This window comes from Apis laboriosa, unplaced genomic scaffold (genome assembly GCF_014066325.1).
Source record: "Apis laboriosa isolate Shangri-la unplaced genomic scaffold, ASM1406632v1 scaffold122_cov146, whole genome shotgun sequence".
Classification (NCBI taxonomy): Eukaryota; Metazoa; Arthropoda; class Insecta; order Hymenoptera; family Apidae; genus Apis; species Apis laboriosa.
Window position 1 is genome coordinate 443,729 of NW_025221084.1, and position 20,074 is coordinate 463,802.

Sequence of the window (20,074 nt, forward strand, 5' to 3'; positions counted from 1 at the left end):
AACATTGTTAACACTTTTTATATATTTATGTTGTAATAATGGAAACACTGGTATATATTATAAAAAAAAATTTAATTTATAAGATTTTAATTTTATTTATAATTCTAATTTTTAATTCAATTATCAGAGATTATTATAACTGTAGGATGAAATAATATTAAATAACTCTTAATATATTTACAATATAACTCTTAATTGATATGATTAAGAGTAAAATAAAAAAAAATAATTTTTTTTTTTAAATTTAATATATAGTTTTTTTCTTTATTTTATTAATGTAATTAATTATATTTCTATATTATTTTTTATTTTTTATTTAATTATTTAATTATTTTTTATTAATAATTTATTTTTAGATACTTGTATATTTGTATCAAATGTGTTTTAAATATCAAAAAAATCATAGCAATTAAGAGAAATTGTTCTTCCACTTTTTTTCTTAAGAAATTTTGTGAGAACATTCTAGAGAGTTTATGAAATGGGAATTCATTGCCAATTTTAGTAAAAATTTTTTGAAAATATAATAAAAATATTAGCGTTATTAATAGCGTTATTATTAGCGTTATTAATATTAATAAATATTATAATATATATTATTATATTATATTAATATTAATATATATTATTATATATTATTATATATTATTAGATAATATTATATAATATTAATATTAATATTATACAAAAGTAAATCTTTTCTGTATAAATCTTGATTTATTTTTCAAACATATTCTTAAAATAATAAAACTTATTTTTTTGTACCTAGCAAATTTCTTTTACACATCAAAAAGAACAAACATGTTTTGTTTACTAATATAATATTTATTACAAAACTTTATTTAATAATTTGGGTTTGTAAAATTTTATTATGTTTTTTTTTTAATTAAATTTGTATATACAAAATTAAAATGAAAGAAAAAATATTCAATTTCCTAATGCTTTATTAATCCTTCCTGGAATTGAACTTTTAATATATCTTCATGCTACTTTATCACAACATCAACGTTATTATTTTTATTATTCTTTATATCAAATTACTAAAAATAATAATTCTTATCTCGTTTTTTATTTAACAAAAATTATAAATCTTCATAGATGTTAACTGTAAAGTATAATAAGTATATTTTATTTATTTATAATAATTATATATTTTTATTATTTAATTTTCATGAAACAATTTTATAGTATTAAATATTATTTAAATTTAAATAAAATTTTGAATAAAATCGAAATTTGAAAAATAAAAATAAGTTAAAATAAATATAAATATTAAACTTGATAATATAAATTTTTTTTCTAAATTATTAAAAATTCAAGAATTATAATATTGTATATAAAAAAACTTTACCTTGCATTATAATGATGTACAGGTTTGCGGTAAAGTTCAAAAGCACTTCCTCTTTGTTCTCTGCTTCCAGCAAGATCTAATCCACTTGGTTCTCTATTATGACTTGAATTCGTCGGAAAATTTTGTCCAGATGCATTATGGCTGTTGTTTACAATATATCCATTGTGATTAATATTATTTCTATTATGCGAAAGACCTAAATTTAACTGACTGGTACTATTACTATGATTATGAGTCGACATTGGCGGGGTACAATGCGTATGTGTATGACTCAAATTATGATTGTGTGCAGGCGTAGAAAGATTTAAATTATGGTGAGAATTCCCAAGATTTGAATCATGACGATTTGGAGATGAAATATTATAATAATATTGTCCACTGTTTCTTTGAATATTATTGATATTTTCTACCTAAAGTAAAAAATTCTCATTTTTTTTTATTTTTGCATTTAAAAAAATAATAAATTTTCTTACATGAGAAGTTGCAATGGAGTAGCTTTTTGAATGTTGATGTGTATTATTTCCTTCATTTCCATTATTTTCTGTTTGAGTTAAATTTGCTTGTGGTGGTCTATAGTTTTTTGGTTTTGGAGGTGGTATAGGTTTATATGATCCTCCTGATTTATTATTTTGTGATAACATCGATTTGTAATCAGTTGTGCGGCTATAATATACAAAGCAAAATATTCTAGCATATAAAAATATAATAGATACATAAATAATAATAAAAATTAAACATAAAAATTTAATATAGAATAAATTAATAATATAGTAATAAAGTAGTGTAATATAAAATATATAAAATAAAAAAAAATTTTAAATAAATTTGCAAAATAATATTAGAACAATTAAAAATAATTATATAATTAATCTTTTTATAGTAAATAATAATAAAAATATATATAGATATTTTCTACTATCTATGTTTTCTATTATGACATCTATAAAATTAAAGATAATAAAAAAGTATAAATTAAGCATTCAAACTAAAGTATCTTGATTATAAATATAAATTTTATAAGCTCTCCTCAGTGGTCGAGATTTTCGTATCATCATTCTAGAATATAAAGAAGAAAGATAAAGAAAAAATTGTTTAAAAAATTAATACATTTTCATATTTGAATTTTTTTCTATGTAAAGATAATAAATTATATATTAATTAAATCTTTATGTTTTTCATAATAAATTCATACCTATATTTGGCATAATCAGTTCTTGGCTGTGAATCATGATTTGGAATTGGTTGTGCTGTTGATCTAGTGAATCTATAAGGATCATGTGGTCTTGTTGGTGCACTACTCTTTAAATCATCTGGAACATTAGGACCTAATCGACCAGTAGATGTATTTAATCCTGGTGTCCCATAACTATTATTCCCATTTGTATTATTATAAGAATCATAAGAAGACATACTATCATAACTTCCCTATATGGTAAAACAATAATAAAAATATTACAATTAACAACTTTAATTAAAAATAGAATGATTTTAAATTATTTTTACCGCTTTTGGTTGAGTTCTTTCAAGAGAAGATGTGGCATTAGCTTTAAGAGGCGTCGCATTGATATAATTTGCAACATCCAATATTGAATCTGTTTTATTCAGCAATCGTTCTTGGGCTGATCTTCCAATAGTGTTTCTTTGCTGTTGATTATTTGGTTTTGCATTACGATCTACTCGTGGAGGTAAATCAGGAGGACTATGATGAGAAGATCGTGGTTCAAATGAACCAGCCAAATATTCTGGTGATCCCGATTGATTGCTTACTTGTCCAGATAATGAAAATCCGTACTTTCCTTCTCCTACTCCTCCTTGTGACCTTCTTTTTGATTGTTCGAAAGATTGCTAAAATAAAAATTAGATATTATAGAATTTATTTAATATAATTTATTAATATCCATATTTATATAATATAATGTATATATAATAAGTCAATATAATTTTATATAATTTTAAATATTACAAAATTATTATAAATATATTTAAGAAATTTGAATATTCAATTTAAGATTATTGAGATTTTTATTCAATATTTTAAATAAAATAATTATTATTAAATTAATTATTAAAATTAACTATATAACTAACTTGATAATTGGTCGAATATGGTGGTGGTGCAGCAATATCATCTTGTGTCGCAATGCTTGGATCAGAATTGCTTTTCAATCTAGATGGTGCACCTAGAGCTCCCGGTAATGCCGGAGCCGGGCTGAGTTCCAAATCGCTCTCCGGAGAGGAAGCATAGGAGAGGCGAGAAGTCATCGGGAATAGGAAGTCATCCGAGAGTGCTTCTTCCGGCTATCATCGCAGGACACAGAGGACAACACATTACAGAGGTTTATGCTTTATTCAATCTTTTCAGACATTTTTATATTTAATTATAATTAATATCTTATAAAACATATTGATCATATTTTATTAAAAAAAATTATTTAGTTTATTGAAAAATTATCAAATATTTTAATTACATTATTTGTATATAAATAAAATTAATAAAAATATTTTTTTGTAAAAAGAGTGTCTGAAAAGGTTAAAATTGAAACGAAAAACAAATACTTGCCATTCAATTAAGCTTAATTCTGAAATTCAGTTAAGATACTTTGAAAATTATAAAGCAGATTATAACGAAAATGATTTATAAAGAAATGGAACAAAATGTTGTAATATAATGTTGTAATGAATGTTTGTAATATAAAATATATCATAAAGATGTTCTAATTTAATTTCTCTAGGTAAATATGTCAAAAAATATTAAAAATACAAAAAAAATATTTGAAACAAAATTTCTATAATATCGAGAACAAATGCTATTATCATTTTTTGCAATATTCTCGAACAGATTAAACTTATGAAAATCAAAATCGAATTTTTAAATTAAAATCTATACAATATAGTAAATCTATTTATTTTACTATATTACAGCTTACAATTTCAAATCATTATCTAAATAATATGTTTTTAATAATCGTTTTAAAAATATAAGTTTTTAAAATTGATAGATAATATTTGTATCATTCAATGTATAATGCAGTGAAATTGTACATCTATTCAAAAAGATTATAATATCAAATAAATGACAACAGAATTTGTCTCTGGCCTATACTGCTTTTGTTTTAAAAAAAATCTACAATTATTAAAAAATATATATAAAAATCTCTTTCAACGAAAATGTATAAAAATTATTTTTTAAGTTGCTTAAAAATAATAAATCATTTAACAATTATATTTAAAAAATCTCACATATAAGGAAAATATATCACCAATATTTTTGTTAGTATTGCAAATGGTGAAAAAAATTTCTTTAAAATGGAACATCTAATTTTATAATTATAATAATCAAACATTATTTATATATTATTTTAAGTTTATTTGTTTTCATAAATTTCATGTTTAAAAAATATAATTGAAAATTCATAATTTAAAAATTTAAATCTAAGAAATAGCTTATTATTTTTAAAATTAAAATTAAAATTAAAAAATTTATAATTGTTTAAAAACATTTTTATATTTCTTATTCTTAATTAATATTTCACATTTATAATCAATTTTTGTTAAAAAAACATAATAAATTATATAATATAGTTATTTGTTTCTTTTTTTTTTTTGAAAGAATGAGTTACATTTTCAGATATATTCAATAATGATATATTCTATTCATTATTAATTATATCATTTAATGAATTTTCATGAATTGAAGATGTTTATTCCTCTTGATTTCGTTATTTAGTTTATTTATTATTATCTATTTAATTTCGCTAAAAAGATATTTCAAAGCTTTACTATTTTTTTTCAAAATATAAAATTATAAAATGTTTTCTTGACTAGTTTTTAATAATTTTCATATTTATAAAAGTTGTAACATACAAGATTATTTCATTTAAAATAATAATTTATAATGATTTAAGCTATAAAAACTCAGCTCATGCGAATTAAATTGAACGTAAAATATAAGATGTCTTGAATATTTTAATTTAAATTAGAAAGTTTTTCATGAATTGAAATAATAAATTTGATTAGTGACAATGTTTTATATCTTTTACTTATAAATAAACTTTTACTTATAAATATATTTTATTTGCATATTTAATAAATCAAAATTTTTCTTCATATGATACATAACAAAGTTAAATTTTTTTTCATGTTCAATGATTTGAATATTCAAAAAAATATACATATTATTTTTTAAAAAATGATAATCAAGACATCTAATTAGGAAAAGCAGGATTTAAATATAGCCGAAAAATTGCTCACGGACAACATCAGAAGTTAAAGACGGATAAGAAGGTAATGAAAATAACTTATCCGTGTGATATGTATCATTTTCGTTTATGTCATGATATATGGTTTCCCTAAAAATCGGAGGTACAGGAGGGGGAAATAAATCATGAGAGTCACTGGACGAATAACATGGCTCCCAAGTCATTTGTCGACCATATAATGGCTATAATAAATTATTAAAAAATAATTTCACTAATATAATTTTATTCATTTCCAGAATTGTCATTTATACGATGTTTGAACTTATTCTTAATATTTATATGTAAACTAGAATCTCATTTGATTTTTTATATACAATTTTGGGAGAAATTATACAAGCAATAGGTAATTTTACATATAATAATGATTTTGAAAAAAAAGAATAAAATTTTTTTGGACTCTTCTTTTTCAACTAAATCAACTTTAAAAATTTTTCAAATATAAATAAAATTGCTTAATTTTATTGAAAATTAAATTGAATATAAATAAATTATCTGTTGGAAGTTATTTCACATATAAAAAAATATTGAATCAAATTTTATCATTTAAATCATACTTTTTGAGAAAATTAAGATAATATATTGAAATATATACAAGATATCAATCATCAAGAAAAAATTGGGACAAAACTTATTAATATTAATGAAATTAAATAGGTAAAAAAAATTTTTTTTTAAACTTTTATATAAACTAAGATCTGAAAATGTTTTATCAAAGAATTATAAATTCAAATGTTCAAAAGTTTTTAGAAAAATTTTCAAATATTTTGCTTTGCATAATAATATTCTATTTTTTTTTTTTTTAGACTTTTAAAATATATGTGAATTTCTTAATAAAAAATGTCTTCAATATTAGATCAAATATTCTATAATAATGTATTTGTATTCAATTGAAAATTAATCAAATTTACTTATATTTGAAAAATTTTTATTTACATGAAAATAAAGTTTTGAACGAAAAAATTATATTTCAATTAATTTTTATATGTAGAATTACCTTTTTGGCTACTTGAGTTATCCTAAGACATTCTATATAAGAATATATAATATATATAATAATAAAATAATAAATTAGAATAAAATTAAAGAAATTTTTTAATTTAATTAATTACTTAAAATTATTCTTTGTATATAATAAAAATAATTAAGAAATTAAAGAACTTTCTTACCTTAGTTTGACTCATCCAAAGTAATCCTTGTTGTTGTCGATCGATTAATTCTCTTAATTTTCGATACCAAGCTTCCGGAGTGGTTAATGTAATCATTGCGCTGAAGATATGACTCCAAATTTTATCTAATTTTTGACATTGTTCCAAAAGTTTTTTACTACTTTTATGTGCCGATCTGAAGTCAAAATTTAAAATTATTTATTTATATATTTGAAAATATAAAACAAATATACATTAAATTTTTATTTCATAAACATATACTTAGGAACTCCAGCACGCATTTCTTTGATAATCTGTTTCGTTTCAGCTTTTAAAAAAATAACTATGGGGTAGAACTGCGCATAATTCAATCGATCTACGGCATTTGGAGTGATATCCAATAAAGCATGTTTTCCTCGATCCATAACTTCTCTAATAGCACTAAGTCGAATGATACCTGATGATTTCATATTCTTCCCAACATTATCATCTAATTGATTTTCCATTTCTGTAAATAAACAAATAATTTCTATAATTTTTTAAAATTAACTTTAATAAATTATTAATATTAATTAATTGAAAATTTTCTATTTACGTGGAGATGTAAATTTATCAGGAAAATCCTTTAACAACTTTTCTCTAGCTAGATCTGCAACAGGACCAAACAATACTACAGGTCTCACAAATCCTGGGTGTCTTAAAATTACTCTTTCGTAAGCTGGAAATTTGCTAATGCTATCTGAAAATACTACATCATCCCAATGATCCTAAAAGTTATAAATAACAAAGAAATGTAATGGTCATAAATAACTGATTATTCAATAAATTATTCTAAGATTTTTATTAATCAAATAAAAAAAAAAACTTACTCTACCAAGAGATTTAGAACGTCTATGACTGCTTCTTCTTCTCCTAAAGAAACTACCTCTACTTTCACTGACACTCATTTCCTTTTTTGTTGCATTAAATTGTGCAGTTGCTAATTCTTCAGCACGAGCTTTATTTGGAATAATTCCTTTTTGTACTTCCTGATTATTTCTACCAATACGGAATACTTGCCACGAACCCACAACACCATTATGTAGAGTATCTATAACATGAAATACATCTCCACTACGAAAGCTCATTTCTCCTTTTTGTGGTTGTTCGTAATGGAAATGAGTTCTGTAATATTGTATGAAATTTCTTTAAATAAATATCAATTTATATTATGTATTATGTAATATATATTATATATTGCTTTATTTAAGATTTAATTAACATTTACTTTATATGAAAAGAATCACCCTTTCCAGATGCTATTACTTGATCATATTCCTGTCGTCGATGTTGAACAATCAAATCGATTTGTTCTTGAAGACTGAGTAAAAAAAGAACAGCTTCTTCTCTTGTTACTCCTTTCAAATCCATATCATTTATCTGTAATTTTTTTATTAAATATAATGTAAATAAAGATTTTATATATATTTATATATAATGTATGTACATTTTTTTTATTTAAAAAAAGAATCAATAAAATTTTACCTTTAAAATTTTATCTCCAGGTTGCAAACCTTGAAGGGAAGCTGGACTTGCTGTCTGAACGGCCGTTACAAAAACACCTGTTTCATTTCCACCGCTCAGACGTACACCCACTGATCCTTCTTTTTGAAAAGTAATAAATCGAGGATCAGGCCTAAATTTGAATTAATATTACTTGTATAATAAATCTTTTATAAATATTGATAAATAATTACTGAAAGAAATTTGAAAGATATAACTTACATTGGAAGTTTATTTCTAGTCAAATCTTCATCATATAATTGTCTTCTTGTGCTATAATAATCTAAATGGATTTTTTTTATATATAATATTTTAATACTTAAATAATTTAAAAATGAACAAAATAAATATTGGTATTTAATAACTTTAGTGAAAACTTCATAATATTTTTGTATGTATATTTTGTATATTGTAATTATAAAAATTAATATTATAATATTATATATTATTATATTAATATTATAATATATATAGTATATAATATTATATAATTAATATAATAAATATAATAATATAATAAATTAAATATAAATAAATTTTCTGATAAAATCATACCTTCTGGTCTGGGAGGTGGTGGTCTAGGAGGATCTACAGTAGGAGTTGCAGGAAGGTCTAACTGACTAAGAGAAACATCCATCAATGGTCCTCTAGCACGACCTCTAGGAACAAGGTTGCTCTTATCTTCTATTGGTTGTCTTGTTGGTGGTGGAACATATAAATTTTGGCTACTATAACTTGTCGTACCAGAAAGATATTCTCCAGTTTCATTTTTTGTTTGCTGTTGTATATGGCAACAAGAATTGTCTCGAGTTACTACAATGGACAATCTATCTTTGCATTGATCCATTAATTTCTTAGCTTCTTTTAAACTCATATTGTCTGTAGCTACACTGCCAATTCTTGTCAAAACATCTCCTGGTTTTACTGCTATATTTTCTCGAGTAACTTCTTTGACATAAAGACGACAACCGAGAACAATTCCAAAATCTGAAGAAAAAAATTTTTTAAAATAAGTATTATTACATATAACGTATATGATAAATAAATTCAATATAGATACATGTTGAATAATTAATTTTAAAAGACTTTCTTCTATATTAAATTTAAATAAAATTAAAATATTATAATGAATATTATAATGAATGTATATTACTAATATCTATTTACATACATATTGTTACTATTACTACTAAAGATCATAATCATTATTTTAATTACCATCTTTTTTATTATTTCTTGTTAAAGTCAATCGATGATTTTGAAGAGTAAAATTTCCTATATTTCCAGAAGAATTTGATGAAGCTCTACGTTTGATAACTAATAAAACTGTTGATCCGGAATCTCTGAGAACGCGAATTGCTGCTCCATAATCGGCACCTTCTAATGATATTCCATTAGCGGATATTATGCGATCATTTACTCTAAGAAATAAAAAATACATTGTTATATAGTCTAATTTTATTAATTTAAAAAGTAATAATATTATAAATACCATTTTTTGTATCTATTATTTATTATTATTTCATAAATTTTTAATCATAATTACATACATATAAATATTAATATATACCGAGAAAAATATTGATATAATAATATATAATAATTATATATATTGAAATAATAATACTTAAAAATATAAATAGATTAATAAATAATTATATTATTCATTATAAACAATTAAAAAAAAATATTTAAATAATTCAAAAATCAAAAGAAACATCTAAATCAAAAAAAAGTTTTGTTGATTTTTTATAAATTATTTTCATAAATATTCTTACTGTAATTTTCCCTCAGCTGGTCCAGCTTTTAGAACATCAGAAATTGCAATAGCAGGATCGCCATTAGTGAAATGAGGATTATCTCGGCCACCAGAAACAGCAATACCGAACCCATAACCGGGAACTCTAGTAACAGTAACATGATGAATTTCCCATCCTCTGTCTCCGTTCTAAAAAATTTTTATATAAAATATTTAATTGAAATTCGATGAAATTTAATTTATAATTAAATTTTTTTTGTGATTTATATATTATAACATATAGATATAGCATATAACATATAGATATCTCATTATTAATTGTAATTATTTATATAATTTATATATATAATTATTTATTTGGAATATTTATATTAAATTTTAATGAATCTAATTTATTACGAATAGATGATAAGAATTCGAGAAAACCAGTGGAATAGATAATTGGATGAAAATTCTAAGGATTCATATTAACAAGATTCTTATTATGCTTAACACATATTTAACTTGAACTCAATCTAAGATTACGTTTTATTTTAAATCGAATATAGTTCATTTCTATCTTATTTTAGAATTTGAATTAGATTTTATAATACAATATAAATACAGATTTAATTTTCAAAAATATCTTTCAAAATATAAAAACTATAACAATATATTTTTATGAATATGTTTAAAAGAAATTTAGAAATATTTTTTACTCTTTGTCTTTTTTTAATAGTGAATTTTTTAATAATAATAAATATAATAACAAAATTATTTTTAAATTTTTTTATTTATTTTTTTAAAGAATAGTGATATTTTCAAGATTTTTATTTATTTATAATAATATTTATAATATTTATAATTCCCACCTGTGCATCAGTTCCACTAGAAGTATTATGAAGAATATTATGTGTCGTCGAAGATGGATTCGGAGGATTCCCCGAATTTCCGACATTCACGTTGTTATCGTTTCTATCCATTTTCGTATGCTGGAAAACTTTGTCTTTGAGAATCCGATGTTTTTCCTCTTGATATTAAAGTATCATTTTGATTGATACATGCATTCTTATGTTACAGATGCATTTTTATTTTATTAAGAATTTTTGTCAAAAATATTTAAATACATAAGTTTATTTTATTTTTATTATTTTTTATCATGTTTTCATAATTTCTTTATCTACATAATACTTAAATTTAATGTACATAATATTTTTAATAAATAAATAATATGAATACAATTGTTTAATTTTTGTTTTAATTTTTTAATTTTTAATTTTAAAATTTAAAAATGTTCATTTTGAAAAATTCTCTCTTCATCTCATATTTTTTTTTTCTTTTTTCTGATAAAAATTCTATTCAATTTATAGATACTTTTTTAATTATTTGACATATTTGATATTTTTTTATTCTTTCTTTGTAAAATAATTGTTTTTATAAAAATTTTTTCAGAAATATCATAATAAAATTTTCTTTTAAACAGACTTTTTTATTAAAAAAGTTTATTCTTATTTTATTAAAAAAAAAAGAAAGAAAAAAATGTAATCATATAAAAATTAATATTTTTGATTCATTTGTTCGTTGGTCATCAAGTGTCTCTTTTTTAGCAGAATTTTCCGAAAATATATATGTATCCAAGCAGTGGTGTAAGAATAACCAAATCCACATATATTTTGTAAATACATCCGTTCTCTATTTTCTTTTTTTCCCTATATATTCACTCTGTGGATATATTTTTTTCTTTTTTTTCTTATATTTTAATTATATTCTTCGATATATATAACATATAATTATATCATCTAATTATATGTGTTATTTTGCGATATTGTATGAAGAATTGCGCGACTTCATTTTCAATAAAAGAGTTTTTCTGCATTTTGTTCTGTATATGATGAACGCAATATACAAACAATCCAAAGCAACACGTAGTTATGGAATTCCATTTTCCTTTCGAGTAGTCAGACCTTCACTTTTCTCGTTCTAATTCCATATTTTTGCAAATCAGATTGCTTCATTGATCTTGAACATTTTGATTAATTGAACTAAATTTTAATATCAAATTATTTCAAATTTTAATATCAATTTATTTCCTTTTTTCTTGTTCGTTTTATATATATGTTTGAAATTGCTATTTTTAACGATAATTTTTATTATTTAGAATATTGTTTATGTTTAATATTCATGTTTAAAAATTTTATTATTTAACTCTTCCACATAAACATTTTTTCTCTTGATATAAAATAACTTTCAATTATTAATTCTATTAATATTATAATAGTTTTATATTTTAATATTAAATTCAAATTAAAAAAAAATTTTTTGATCTAAATTATATTTTCCTTGAAATATATAGTAATTATTTTTACTATAATATACTATAATATATTATAATATATAATTTTTTTTAATAATCCTTTTACTGATTTTCAATAAAACTTAAAAGAAACTTCTAATTTATAGTTTTACTTAGCCTTTTTATATCTTTATCAGTGTCCGTTATATGCTATTTACATAAAATTATAAGTTTATATAAATCATAAATATGTATAAATTATATATAAATTATATATAAAAAATTTAAAATAATAAATTTTATTATTAAAAATTTTTCTTTTCTTTCTTTCCTTCAAATTTCAAAGCAAAATTTCTAATTAAAAATAAATTATTTCCCATATTTTGCTAAATCATCACAGGATATTAAATCAAAATTAATTTTTTAAATTTTAATTATATTTTTATATCATTTTTATATTAAAATTTTTCATTAAAATACCATTGAAGATTAACTTATATCGAATATTGATTCTTATTAATAAAACAAAATTTTAAATTTCTATATTGATGAAATTCAATGAAATTTCCATTTTCTAAATTTAATCTACAAAGCAAAATTTGAATCATATAAATCATATAAATAAATATGTGTATATATATATATACATTGAAAATAAAAAATTTTAGAAGATAAGAAATCGAGTTGAAAAATCACTATGTTGTCAGTGGAGAACAAATTCTAATCATTCTAGTCACTCTCCAATAAAAAGAATAATTGAAAAAGTTTTCAAAAAGCAAGAAAGTATTGCAATTTCCGCATCATTTACTCCACCAGCAATGTTTTATTATGAATTATCTAGTGAGAATTTTCAAATTATTAAAAATGTTTATTGATTTCATAAAATTTATTATTTATTACAAGTTAGTACTTAATCGATTACTGATATTGGGAAATATTGAAAAAAAAATTTTTGAAATATTGAAAAATTGGTAAAATAATTATTCGAAATTTTTAATAATTTTCTAATAATGCAAAAAAGAAACAAAAAAATAAATGTATCGAAAAATAACATGTTTCACAATTAATATTCTAATTAACAAAAAATTTTTATACTAAAAAACTTGATGAAAATTTCATAATAAAATTAAGAAAAATCTATATTTTTTCGTCAAATATCTGAGGAGCCATTAAAATCATCTTTGGAATAAAAGAAAGAAAGATTCGTAATATTCAATGACAAAGATTTCAAACATCTCACTATTATAACTAAACATAGAATTTCCGTCCATCCAAAAATCAAAAATCAAAAATTCCACAGTATGTCTTGTAACAGAAGTTCTTTGATTCTTCTATCGGTATTCCAAATTACACTTTTAATCCACTAACGTTACACGTAAACTGAAAAACAGCACTAACACTTACAATTACTCAGTTCATTTCAGACCACTCGAAAACATGCTAAAAAATTATATTAATTTAGAAAATTGTATGCATATTGGGAAGCGGAAAAATTCTTGTATTGAAGATCGAAGTTTCGAATGTGGCTTGGCTACGGCAGGCTGTAGGTCGACGTAAATCGGATGAGAAACGGGCTTGGCGGTTGCGGGGAAAAGTATGGAGCTTGCTTGAGTGAATGTGTCGCGGATAATGGTAAATGGAGAAGGGGCATGACTGCACGACGGACCTGCACTAGGGGACCGGGGAATAGTGGGGGAGACAGTATGTGCATGCCTGCGCACCGGTTTTCGGCTTTACTAGTGATTGTAGTGATGGGCCCGATTTCATGGTATAAAAATGTATTGAATATTTTAATTTATTAGTTTCATAAGTATAATATTTGTAATAAATTCATAATTTGCTACATTATTTTCACACTTATTATATAATTTAATATTAAACAAGATATATAAAATAAAATAACTATTTTAAATATATTTAAATATATTATTTTAATATTATTTTATCATTCTATTATTTCTAATAACTATTCATTATTTTTAATCTTTTTTTTATTGTAAAAATTAAGAATAATGTAATATTGTTATTTCATTATATTTTTTAAATACATTAATAAATTAATATAATTTTTTATTTTTCCTAATATGAATAATATAAATGACGATACTCGATTTTATTTAATTTTATAATTTTATACTTTTATACTTAAAAGATTAACTTTATATCTACTTATAGTTAATAACATTAAATTAGTAACAAGCCTATTACTGATCTAATTATATCAAGTTTATTATGATTTAATTTAAATATTTATGTTTAGATTTTATATTTAGATAAAATAAAATAAAATAAATTCTGAAAGCTTTCCCAAGTGATCAATTGACACGAGTTCAGAGAGAATGAAGAACTCCATTAAAATTTTAATTATTTATTAGTTTCCAAAATATTAATAAAAAACTTTCAATATTATACATTGAATTTTATTTATATAGACATGATTAAAATTCATTGTAAAAGTCGTCATCAATACATTGTAAAAGTCATCGTTTGATAGCTGACTTCTATGGTATCGTAAATAAAATTTTTAATTATTTTATTAAAATCTAAAATTATTTTTTATTAAAATCCAATATTAATCCAATATTGAATGGGATCACTTTTATTCAAAGCGAGCTGAAAATAATAATTATATAATAATATATAATAATAATAATAATTATAATTATCAAATGCTTTTTTTCTTCAAATTAGTTTTTTCTATTCTCATTTATATAATATATCGTACTTAAAATATTGATAAATCATATTAATAAATTGATAAATCAAATGTGTTTAATTTTTTGAAAATAAGAAATCAAAATAATCAAAATAAGAAATCAGAATTATAAATGGAATATTCTATATATAGATATTAAAACTAATATTATTAGACGTCGATTACTTAATACATAATTACTGAATGAAACTGTTATATTATAATGAAATTATTGTATATTAATAATGTTTGGATAATTAGCATTCAATATGCAGTTTTCAATGTATGATACCGAAACTTTTTTATTAATTCAGAAACTAATAATTATTTGAAATTGAAATATGAATGAAATGAATTTCAACCGAAGTCTTTCAATTAAAGTTCAAAATGTGATTCGTTTTTTTTTGAGAAAAAATTAAAATGAAAAATAATAATAAAACCTTCCATACAGTTTAAATTTTTTTCTTGCAACTTGCAACTTTAATATTTTAGAATTAGAATTTTTAAATCGAATATATGACTCCGATAGACAAACAAATTATTATTAATAATTTATTATTTACAAATTAAAAATAAATTATATTAAAATAAATTATAAATTATAAAAATAAATTATTAAATATTTAGATAATTATTATATTAAAAATAATATTAATATATACAATAAATGTTTCAATAAATATATTATTATGGGAACATTTTTAAAAAAATAGTTATATTATTATATAATATTATTATAATATTATTATAATATAATATATATAATATTATTATATAAAATATTTTCAAATAATAAATAAAAAACTAATCAAATATTGAATACTTCAAAAATTAAACTTTATATTTTTTAATATAAATGCATTTAATTTTGACTTTTCCATATTATTATATACATGTTATTGATGATTAAAAATAAATGATCTAATCATATTTATACATTTAATCTAAATTATATATAAAAATAATATATATAAAAATATTTATTAAAGAGATAAAAATTTATACTATAGTACATATATAATATAATATTATATTATATGGAATATTCCATTATTAATAAGCTGAAAAGAAAAAATAAATTTTTTTATATAAAAAAATTTTATACATATAGAATTACTTTTTATCAATTCATTTGTATTTAATCAGGAATTAATTCACAAATCAATTTCATTTATAGTTGAAAATTTTTCAAACATAATTTATTCGAAAACGAGGACTGAAATAAAAAAATTGTATACACATTGTATATAATTTTTTTGAATTAATTTTTCTATGAGGAATTATCTCTTTTTCGGTTATATTATAAATATATTATAAATAATAGGATATGATATATATTTCGTAAAAGAAATATTCTAAAAATCAATTAATTTATTAATATAATTAATATAATTTACAAATAGTTGAGACTATTTTTTTTTTATACTGAATTTTATTTTAAAATATAAGTAAAAATAAAATATAAAATATTTAGTATAGACATGACTTCTTAGTATTTTATGTATATAATATATATATATTATGAAAAAACATAGAAATATAAATATTCTAATATATATCCTATAATAGAATATTATACAAAAAATAAAACTATAATTTTAAAAAGCTTTGATCGTCAATCAAAACGAAATTTGAAGTAGAAAAAAGGGATCTTAGATCTATAATAGATCTATATATATATAAATTTTATTTTTAGGAATTTATTAGTTTCTAAAATAGTATAAAATTTTCGGTACATTGAAATGCTTCATGATTTTTCACAATATATAATTTTTCATATAATAATTTTTATAATATAATATTGTATTTCTTATACAAGTGAATAATTTTTATATTGATATTTTATATAAAAGATATAAAAGATGAAATTAAAAGCTAAATATCTTTTTTTATCTTTTTTATCTTTTACAGTTAAAATTAAAATAGCATATATCTCAGTAGTATTTTACTTACTCATTTTTATCCCAATAAAATGTCATTTTTTATTCCAATTATATTTAATATATTTTATGAATAATCAAAGAAAATATATTACTGAACTGTATAATACTGAACAAAGAAAATATTATATATTATTTCACAAATGATATGAAATATATAAAACAATATTATAGACACAATATTCATAATGATCTAATAATCTAATAAAAATAGTTTTGACAATATTTTGTTTATTAATTCTAGGAGCAATATTATTAAGATAAATATATTTATTATTTCCATTATATATTATATTAATTGTATAGATTATATAATTTATAAAAATCATAAATAATATGAGAATAATGTGAGATTATCAGGTATATAAAATAATATTGTATATAAATATAGGATAATATTAAATAATATATTGGAATATAAATACTTCTATTAGTATTGAAATATAAATATATTCCAATATTATGAGTTAATAATGTTAATTGTTGAAATATAAATACTTAATTATATTAAAGGAAATAATGATATTGAAATAATTTGGAATTATTTCGAATTTTCTATATAAAATATATGTTTCTTACATGAAACTTATCTCGATATAGTGTTATCATTAACTGAGACAATTCAAGAAAAAGTTTCATCATGTAAAAGATATTTGATGAATAAGTACATACATATCAATGAATACATATTATAAGCGATTTAATATGATTAATTGCTGAGAATAGCTAAATTAATATTATATAATTAGTAAAATAGTATTAACAAAACAATATGTCTAATTCTATCTAACACTCAATTTAACATTTAATTCTTTAATCAAGATTATTTTTTTAGAATTTAGATTAATAAATATAAATATTTCATATTACAATATTAAATCATATTATTTGCTTTTAATTAGTTTGCTTCTAATTTAAAAGTGTATACTATAAATATTTATGTATATTATATAGTATATTGTATTTATATAAAAATATGTATGTAATTATATCAGATATAGTTATTCAATCAATTTGTGACTATTTTAAAAACGTATGTATATATGTATATATATGTACATATATATTTTAATTTTTTAATACATATATTGTAAATATGAAAGAAAATAAATGCGTACAAAAGAATAATAATTGAACTAGAATGACACATTCCAGCTGCTTGTGAGGTGTGTCATATTCCAGCTGAAACTTGACTTTCTTTTTTGTTTTTAGTAATGGCTTTAAGTCCCATGGCTTAAAATCAATTTAAAATTTTTTAAAAATTTATTTTAAAAAATTCAAAAAATTAAAAAAATTTTTCTTTTAGTATAAAGAATATTAATCAAAAGTTAAATTTTACTTTAGAATATATAAATTTTTTTATTTATTTTTATATCTTTTAATAATGCATTTATATCCAAAATATAATATAAGTTTTAATATCAGGAAATCATTTTATTAAAAATTATAAGTATTATATAACATAATTTAATATTAATCTAGATTTATTCCTTGGATATATCTTTTTATATCTTTTGATAAAATTGATAAAATGAAAACATTTAATTTCAATAAATAAAAGTTTAATTAATATTTAACATAAATAATTAATATTTCTTGCAATACATATAGGAAACTAGAAACCTGCATTATCAATGTACCGGCATTTATTTCTTGTCATTATGTCTATGTCATAGCTACAGCCTACAATTACACATTCATAAATACACATTAAGTGTATATGAAATAATTATTAAAGTAAACCATAAAATATATATTTTTAAATACTTATAATCTTTAATAAAATAATTTTCTAATGGATATGTTTAGATTTTATTTGTTAAGTATTATAAGATAAAAAAAAGTTAAGTATTAGATAATACAAAAAAAAAAAAAAATTCTATATTTTCAAAAAGAAATTCAATCTATTTAAATATACACATAAATATTTTTTCTTACATGCTTAATATTATATTTAATTTAATATTAAATATTTGATAAAAATAGATTTATTTTATTAATATTTAATTTATAAAACTATTTTATTTATAAAATATTATCATTAATAAAATTAATTTTAGTTTGAAATTATTCAAAAGTAATTAATTTTAATTGCATTTATTTGTACAAATATTTTGCTTACCTTGTATCTTCTTAGTTTATATTTTCTCGGTTGGTTTCCAGCTAAAAGGAAATTATCTTCAGATACGAAATTTTTTTTTCTTAATGATGTTTTCTTTAAATTATGTTTTTTTTTCTTCTTTTTCTCATGATGAAATAATTTATCGAAAATTTTCATTTCAAAACTACCGATATTGAAGATCTCTCAGTAATGATTTTCGTTGGTAACTATACAAAAATATTTATATTACAATTATATTATATTATTATATTATATTAAGCTAAAAATAAAAATATATTATATTATATTAAGCTATTATATCAATATTCTGATTATCATATATATTGCACATTTTAAATGAAAATTTGTAGTAGAAATTCACAGTTATCAAAGTCAGGGAGGTAATACAGTTCAAAATAAAATAAAAATCAAGAATAATAAAATTACATTTAGTTACATTTGTTTTGTTTATTTTGAAAATTAATCAAGTAATAGCTTATTTTCAACTGAATGTAGCTAGATAATCCATAGAATAAAAATAGAATAAAATTTTATTCTTTTTATTCTTTTTAAAGTTTTTGAGAAAATAGAATTGGAAAATTCATCAATAACGCATTTATTTGATTAATTATTATTATTATTTAGTATTCACTAATCAATATTCAATTTCAATTTAATCTTTTATTAATTATCCAGTTAGCAAATAATCAAATTCACATATATTTAACAAATGTTCAAATTTGATTTTTTTAAAAACAAAAATTTTAATTCAATTTTGTTATTGAAATTGATTTTTATGTTATATTAAACTATATTATTTCTGTGACTTCTATTTATAGTAGGAATTTTGATTCATTATTTTAATAATATTTTTTTATTAATTTTTGTTTAATAATTTTGGTACTATTAAAATACACTATTAAATTATATATAATGTATTTCTATTATAAAAAAAGTTTAATTAAACTTACTTACTTCTAATATTTAAGTAAAAAAAATATGTGTGAAGCAAG

General features: G+C 20.0%; 1 protein-coding gene across 5 annotated transcripts; it reads right to left on the reverse strand.

Annotated features, from left to right (window-relative positions):
* Window positions 1–731: 731 nt before the first annotated feature.
* LOC122720285 (tight junction protein ZO-1-like) lies at window positions 732–20,074 on the reverse strand. 5 transcript variants are annotated; one of them, XM_043946886.1, is made up of 18 exons: window positions 20,037–20,074; window positions 19,083–19,288; window positions 10,073–10,242; window positions 9,513–9,715; window positions 8,850–9,281; window positions 8,517–8,577; window positions 8,277–8,427; window positions 8,020–8,171; window positions 7,622–7,916; window positions 7,348–7,519; window positions 7,035–7,260; window positions 6,774–6,948; window positions 3,437–3,646; window positions 2,852–3,193; window positions 2,541–2,773; window positions 1,822–2,011; window positions 1,349–1,758; window positions 732–1,102 (listed from the first exon to the last, which is right to left on the reverse strand). In XM_043946886.1, exons 2-18 carry the CDS (start codon window positions 19,236–19,238, stop codon window positions 1,099–1,101), a joined length of 3,582 nt encoding a protein of 1,193 aa, XP_043802821.1. In that variant the 5' UTR covers window positions 19,239–19,288; window positions 20,037–20,074; the 3' UTR covers window positions 732–1,098. The 5 variants fall into 5 exon arrangements, with proteins under 5 accessions (XP_043802821.1, XP_043802822.1, XP_043802823.1 ...); XM_043946887.1 differs by lacking the exons at window positions 19,083–19,288; window positions 20,037–20,074 and adding exons at window positions 10,905–11,024; window positions 13,566–13,888; XM_043946888.1 differs by lacking the exons at window positions 19,083–19,288; window positions 20,037–20,074 and adding an exon at window positions 10,905–11,185.